We start from the raw sequence: 7,500 nt of genomic DNA on the forward strand, positions 1-7,500 counted from the left end.
GCCAATCAGAACTCATGCGAAAGTTCTACATTAGTTACGACGTGTGCGAGCGCTGCTTTATTTTGCTTTTTGCCGTGAAAGAGAAAGAAACTCGCGTTTACTTTACTTTTCAACTCTGTAGTTTTAAAAAGAATATGGCTAAGGATCTTGATGATGACTAATAAATATTCATGACAAAATTGGGACCAGAAAAAAAGTCCGGATAATGGAGAAATCCGGATAATTGAGGTTCGACTGTAACAGTTCAAAATCTGGAACATAACAGTGTTAAAACCCACATGATGGGTAAGCAAAGCGGTGGCTATGTACAAGGCTAGGATTTGTTTGTTTGTTTGTTTGTTTGTTATTTATTTGTTTGAGCACGTTGAAGTATTGGCAGCTCTTCAGCTGATGTGGACCTGCTATACCCACCCACCCATATACTCACAGAGGACAGCCTCAACACCAGGAACTTCATCCCCTACTCTTCTCGCATAGTGTGTGGGTTCTTTAATGTCCCACAGGGAACTAATGAACATGAAAGAGATTTGTGTGACGGGGCCTACTGTTTATGTAGTCCTTATCCGAGAAGACTAGAGAGTCTAACCATTTGCTGATGTAATTACAAAGGCAGCACTTTCTCCTCAGTTATTTAAAGACCTTGAGTGTTGGTCCGGCCGGAGTCAAACTCACGACCTCCCGTGACAGCCCGGTGCTCAACCAACTGAGCTACCGGTGCTACATGTATGCAAGTCAAGACAAATCCAACTTTTAACTACAGTAGTCTGACAGCTACCCCCTGATTTGTGTGGTTTTTATTTACTATTCAGGTTGACCAAGCTTCAGGATTTGTCACAAAAACCATTCTATGCATGCCAATCAAGAATGGTAGAGAAGAAATCATTGGTAGGACTCTACAATCAGTGTAATGATAATTTATATCACAGTTAGTGGCTCCCTTGGGTGTTTTGTCACATTCTGCTGGCCTCTCATCATAAGTTTCTATTTTTACTCAACTTCCGCTCAAAATGCTGAAAAGGTCTGAAAGCGGAAGACTTCAGATCTCAAATTAATTTTCTAGAGAAGCATGTCCAATGAAAAGAAAAGAGGTTCTGAAAGGCCTCCTTGCTGCTGGACTCTGCTGGCTATTATCATACCTTGACCAGCCTACTTGAAATCTAATTGCAACCCCTGTGTTTGGCAGCCACCAAAGGCAGCAGAATCCTTATAATTATTATAGGCTTGTTGACAACTTTGTTATGAAGTTCACATCTTTGTTTTCTCATCTTTCTTCTAGGTGTTGTCCAGCTTTTGAATAAACTGGATGGAACATCATTCAACAAAAATGATGAAAACCTGTTTGAGGTAGCTTCTGAAGTCTCAAACATTTATTTTTTAATTTACATTCCACAAAATTTGATCTTTTTGCTCCCCATTAGCTTGATGTGTTAATTCAAAGTGTGGTCATGGCAGTCATTATGGTGTTAGATTTTCATGTTAATGGCCTAAGAGAGATTTAGCATGATTGCGTTTACTTAAAACGGCAAACTACAGGCTGCTGCTTGTTGTAAAAGCATGAAAATTTTCTAATTCTCATTTTTGAGATCGCTCGAGCAATATCAGACTGTAGAGGCAATAGAATGGTCTAAAAGCAAACATTTTTCTTTGAGTTTTGACAAAACACACTTTTCAGTCTGATGTTTGTTATTATTTTATTTGAGCACTGTTTTCTATCAAGTTGATGCTAATGATGCTGATAATCTCTCCAGTGCTCCCACTTTTCCCTGGGAATCTCACTCTGAAAACCAAAGTTTAGTTGCCCCAAATTTTCCTCTACCACTCATTGTAAGTTGCCTACTATAGTTGCTTCTTTCCAGTTGGCTGGCTTGATGCATTAACCCAGATCGACAAGCGTATGTAATTCAGGCTGACAATAAGCCCCTGTTTTACATTTCTCTTTTTTTAAATAGGCATTTGCAATATTCTGTGGTATGGCAATCCACAATACGGTGATGTATGAGAATGTGAACAAAGCTATGGCTAAACAGAAGGTAGCACTGGAGGTAAGACATGTTCTCTGAAGTATGTTTCCTGTCTTTTATGAACCTTCTTGTTAATGGTGGTCATTGGCCTTTGTTCTTGCAGGTTCTATCGTACCATGCCACAGCTCCTCTTGAAGAAGCCACCAAATTGAAGGTCTTGACTTTTGTTTGTCTGAATTTTAATAATTCTGGTGGTGTCATGAATTGTCTTGATATTACTGGAACCACCGATAGCCTGACATGCTAGTGTTACATGATGGTCCACATTATACTCAGATTGTGATTATTGATTGGCATTAGTGAAGGGTTCATTTTGAACATTGCAATATTAATTAAAGTGATCAACCATAGAAGAACCTGGGGCTGATCTCCCAGGGGGTAGTGGGTATCTATGGCAACCTTGCAATGGGGCCACCACAAAAGGTACTGACACAGCAAAGCTACCAGTGGAGCACTTAAAAGTTGGGAAGAAGGACAGACAAATAACTGCTGCCAAAATGACCTTGTGAAGAAGGCAGCAAGGAAGTGAGTGCAAACGTTGCTATAAGGAGTTCCCTGGGAAAATTTAAGGACCAACCATGTTAAACATTGTGCTAGGACTGGGAAAGAAACCTGCTGGGTGATAGAAGATTTGGTTCAGATATGGCTCTTTTGTCAAAGCTTCATCAGCCTGAACAATCTATGAAAGGTTAAAGGCCTTGTTACAAATTTGTTATTGGATGACATGCTGCTGTACCATTAAATTTTTGTAAGGGTTCTTTTTAAAGTCCATGGAAATATCTCTTTCTCTCTTGCAGTCTTGTCCTCTTCCATCGGTCAGTTCATTTCGACTATTGGACTTTAGTTTTGATGATGCATCCATTTGTGACCAAGACACACTCCTAAGTACACTGGCAATGGTGATAGACCTCAAGTTACATGAACATTTCAATGTAGATTACCAGGTAAACATTTGTTGTGATTTCAAGTTTGTTTTTTTTGTATTGTATGTTGGGGGCAAAGGAGCCCATTCCCTGCTAGCAGAGGACTCCTTTGTACTGGCGTTCGCTGGGCTGAAACTCACTCTGTTGAGCATGTGTGGCGGTTACTTAGGAATTGAATCCTCGCGTGATACTTCATGTTGAGTAGTCTCACTTAAGAACAGCAGAATTACTGGAAAGGAATGTGCGAGACACAGTGGGCTCAAATCACAGTCAGCAAACATATCATGGGGCATGTGGTTTGAAGAGTGCTTGCCAAGGTTGTGGAACCCCTCTCAGAGCACCAAATAAGATTTTGGAATGTACATGTATCAAGGACTCACCCTGCACTTTTAACGACAAATGCCGTATAAACCATCCTGTATTTTCATGGACCAATGCTACAGATATAATTTATTAGATTGGCTCTAAGAAAGCAGAAACATTCCCATAATTGATTCAAAGTTCGAGTGAGGCCTAACATGACTGCGAAGTGTTAGATAGAAGTGTTAGGCCTCACTCGAACTTGGAATCATTACTCCAAATGCTACTGAAGGACAACAACAACGTAACTAGCGATTACATTCCCATAATTATCTAATCAATGAACAGTTTTGGTAGAAGATTATTCAAAGCTGTTACATGTACAAGTAATGTGTTAAGGGATCAAACAGAAACATGCTTTATCATTAGAGAAACAACATCACTTTCACTTCGTGAGTTAGCCTTATGTATCATAATAGATACTGATGAAATACCAGGATTTCTCGTTTTACTAAAAAATCATATGTTGATATCTTCACCGCATGCAGTGAACATATCATTTTTATCTTTCACATGTGAGAATATAGGTGTCGTCATGGTAACGAACACGATTAGCCAATAACATGCGAGCTTTGTCTTCATTGTACATGTAAGGTGCTTTTGTGCTTCAGTATAATGCTTCTCTACTACATTAACATTGTTATTGCAAAATAATATCATGATTTGCTTTTCATAACTTTCATATCTGGTTTTACACAACATGCATGTTTTAGTGGTTGGTGACCACTTTTCTCATCATTTTGAAATGAAAAAAAAAAAGTTGTTTTAAATCTGGACATTTCATCAATATCTAGCGCTCACTTGTGAGAGATACTTTCAGCACTCAAACATAAAATTTGTATCCCCGCGCGTCCATGTAATATCCTCTATTTCTATTAATTGCAGTTACGGTATTATTAATTTTATGTATATACATGTATGTATACCTGACAACTCCAGGTGGCTTTAACAGCATTCAAACCCACGACCTCTGTGATACCAGTGCAGTGCTCCGATCCACCAGCTGAGCTACATGTATGAAGCCACACAGTTGGGAGCAGATCAATTTATTGGGCTCATGTGTTGCTGTGAAAGGACTCAATGAAAGTTTATTGACTCAGAGATAACATTAACACTATTAATTGTGATGTTTGTTAGGTTCTTTGTCGCTGGATTCTAACGGTAAAGAAGAACTACAGACCAGTGATGTATCATAACTGGAGACATGCATTTAATGTTGCACAGACAATGTTCACTATTCTCAAGGTATCTCCATTGCAGTGTGTAGTCGAACACCATTATAAGCATTTATAACCATCATAAGTGTATTTTGTCTTGTTTTAGTTGTAAGGAAACAACTTCAAAGCAACTTTTAAACTATGTGTTAGTGGCAAAAAAATGAAGTTTACGTGTTGTTGGGGGGGGGGGGGGGGAGTAGATTGCTGGTTAGTTACTGATGAGCTAGCACTTAAGTAACATAGCAATTGTTGGAAAGGAGAGGTTGTCAAATGACAACGCTTTGTTCCAAGGACCTCATAATTAAACACTATCTTATATAGCTATAAGCATGATAAAAGTCAGACAGTGCATGGGGTAACCAATGTCAATGCGTCTTGGTTTTATTTTGTCAACAGGTTGAAGAATTCAACAACCTATTTAGTCCTGAGGAGAAATTTGCTTTGTTGGTGGCCTGTTTATCACATGACCTTGATCACAGGGGAACAAACAACTCATTTCAGATTAAGTAAGTAGTCACCTCTTTGCCACCCCTCCTGACTCCTTGCTGTCCCTTGCATTCTCCTGTCCTTCTCTGTAGAGTAGTCTGTTTTCAATCAGTTTCCCACCTCTCCTTCAATGGCTTACCCCTCTCCTTGCACATTTACATCCCACTCCACCATCCAGGCTGTGGCAACGGCCCTGAGTGCAGGGAACTTGTGCAGTGTGATGCTATTGCCACTATGACATGTAGTTGGTCATCTATTTCATGCTAACCCACCTACAGAAAACACAAACCATGTTTAACTGTTGTAAGCTATTGTTTGGAAGTGGACTGTTATTCCCAAATGGTGATTTGGCTACATTGTAGCATGAGGTTTTTGCCCCCAGCTACTTTGACTCCCCTTCGCCTAGCATCTTTCCTCACACCACCCGGTCTCCCTACTTCTTACTTGTCTTACAAGGCAACTTCAATTAACTTTATAAATTCTTAGTAATGGCCTTGACAATGACATGGCTATTAACTGTGCAAGTGAGTACTTACTCCAAACTTTTATTAACAGGAGCGCAACGCCATTAGCAACGTTATACAGCACCTCTACCATGGAACACCATCATTTTGATCAATGTATTATGATCATTAACAGTCAGGTATGTGGTTTGATATTTGCTTTGGAAGCTAGCTGAGCCTTGAGTGCAGTTTGGAATGGCGATATATGGCCTTCAATGTTTTTATAGACTTGTGCATTGTTGCACTTGTATCCAGGATGGCACCAAAATAGGTTGCAACAGGCTCAGGATTAGAGTAAAGGTTTCTCTTAGATTGATGCAAGGATATTTTTTATGCACTCTTGAGAAATAGGGCTAGCAGAAGCGAACACCTTGTGCCTTTCTTTAACCCTTTTGACTCCAGGGGGTTCTCCGGCCGGTTTAGGCTGGTTCGGGTGTAAAAGGGTTAAACCCATTCATGAGTAAAATCGTCTGGCGTTAGACAGAGTAAAATACTAAGTCTGGCTGGTCTAGGCCGGTTTGGGTATCAAAGGGTTTAGTTATTACCCAGCCAAATTTAATGTGCTCTGGGAGATTATTCCAGAGCTTAGGGGTACAAACAGAAAAAGCGTGATCCCCATACGTGTATGATTTGAAGCTTGATTGAGGTATCAATGAATCAGTGAACTTGGGTTTAATAGTTTTCGGTTCAAAGCGTTAGTACTCATTTAATAGCATAACTTGGTATGAGTTTTTCTGTGTGGAATTGTTTCTGACTAATTTGATAATTTTTTTCTTGAAGGGCAATGAAATTTTTGGATCCTTGTCAGCCGAGGAATATAACGCAGTGATTAAGCTTGTAGAGCAAGCCATCATTGCGACAGATCTGGCCTTGTATTTCCAGTAAGTCATATGATAATCATGGTAAACTAATGTTTTGAAAGTAATAGTTGATATCAACTTGACCAAAATCATTTCAGGAGCCAAATACTCAGTTAACCCAGAGAAACGAATTAGTAACCCCACACAATTTTGGCAACTGTCACGCTAGGAGTGAAACCTTTTTTAGCAACTTCGTAGTATTCTGAACCCAACAGCCACGACAAGTTATGGAAAGAAAATTATTTGTATTTAGCCAGAGTAGCAAATTTTAACCCAACCCACATTAATTTTGGTGACTATCAGTCATGGGTTCAAAATCCTGTGGAAGATGCCTGATTTTTTCTGGTGTCAATATATATGAGGCAATTTTTTAAATTGTCCTGGTAAGTGTGAGGACCAATTTGACATTTTAATTTTAATCTGAGGCGATAGTATCTCACTTTTTCATGTTGAAATAACCAGGACCAAGCAGAAAATTTTTAAGCAATGGTCTTACCATTCGGGCACTAAGGGAAAAACACGGGAAATAAAGAGATTATGGAATGACTGTTGTTTTCACAAATCACAGAACTTTATGAGCAGGCATTTGTTTGAGACTTTCTGATTGTACAAAATGTACATGCTTTGCCTAGGAAGAGGACAGAATTCTTCAAGAAAACTGAAGCTGGATGTGAAGATTGGTCGACTCTTGAAAACAGAGAACTTTTAAGGTTTGAACTTAATTATGTGATAAAAAATTAGTTTAATTGATACCAAACTTCCTGTCATTTAAATACAGCGTATAATATTATCTCTTCCTTGATTGGGTCACCCTAGGGCCATGATGATGACAGCATGTGATTTATCGGCAATCACGAAACCCTGGCCAGTACAGCGAAGGGTGAGAAATTTATTACTTTTATTATAATTGTTAGTATAATAATTGCGTTTGACATCAGGAGAATGCAATTTCTATTCTTGGGTATCCTGTGCATAGGGTGCAGTTTGGCAAATTTTCATTTTTTCATTCATCTGCTTTTTCAGCACCATCTAATGAATTACGTCATACATGTAGGTGCATTGATATGTCATCTGCGCAAATGACGATTGTGTGCCTCATAATTGTTTGGTCCTATAAGATTGTTTCTTTC

The 7,500-nt window shown here is 39.1% G+C and overlaps 1 protein-coding gene across 3 annotated transcripts in view; it reads left to right on the forward strand.

The window, feature by feature from the left end:
• The window catches only part of LOC138017881 (dual 3',5'-cyclic-AMP and -GMP phosphodiesterase 11-like), a 29,920-nt gene that overhangs the window by 13,429 nt on the left and 8,991 nt on the right, over window positions 1–7,500 (forward strand). For all 3 annotated transcript variants that reach the window (XR_011125947.1, XM_068864871.1, XM_068864872.1), the window contains exons 9-19: window positions 810–885; window positions 1,277–1,344; window positions 1,950–2,042; window positions 2,125–2,175; window positions 2,819–2,965; window positions 4,442–4,549; window positions 4,918–5,027; window positions 5,563–5,650; window positions 6,291–6,391; window positions 7,003–7,080; window positions 7,187–7,250. Coding sequence is in view for 2 of the 3 variants with exons in the window: in XM_068864871.1 (XP_068720972.1) it covers window positions 810–885; window positions 1,277–1,344; window positions 1,950–2,042; window positions 2,125–2,175; window positions 2,819–2,965; window positions 4,442–4,549; window positions 4,918–5,027; window positions 5,563–5,650; window positions 6,291–6,391; window positions 7,003–7,080; window positions 7,187–7,250 (984 nt within the window). In the remaining variant the exon portion in view is untranslated. The remainder of the gene's footprint in view (window positions 1–809; window positions 886–1,276; window positions 1,345–1,949; window positions 2,043–2,124; window positions 2,176–2,818; window positions 2,966–4,441; window positions 4,550–4,917; window positions 5,028–5,562; window positions 5,651–6,290; window positions 6,392–7,002; window positions 7,081–7,186; window positions 7,251–7,500) is intronic.

The sequence above is a fragment of the Montipora capricornis genome, chromosome 9, assembly GCF_036669925.1.
Source record: "Montipora capricornis isolate CH-2021 chromosome 9, ASM3666992v2, whole genome shotgun sequence".
Classification (NCBI taxonomy): Eukaryota; Metazoa; Cnidaria; class Anthozoa; order Scleractinia; family Acroporidae; genus Montipora; species Montipora capricornis.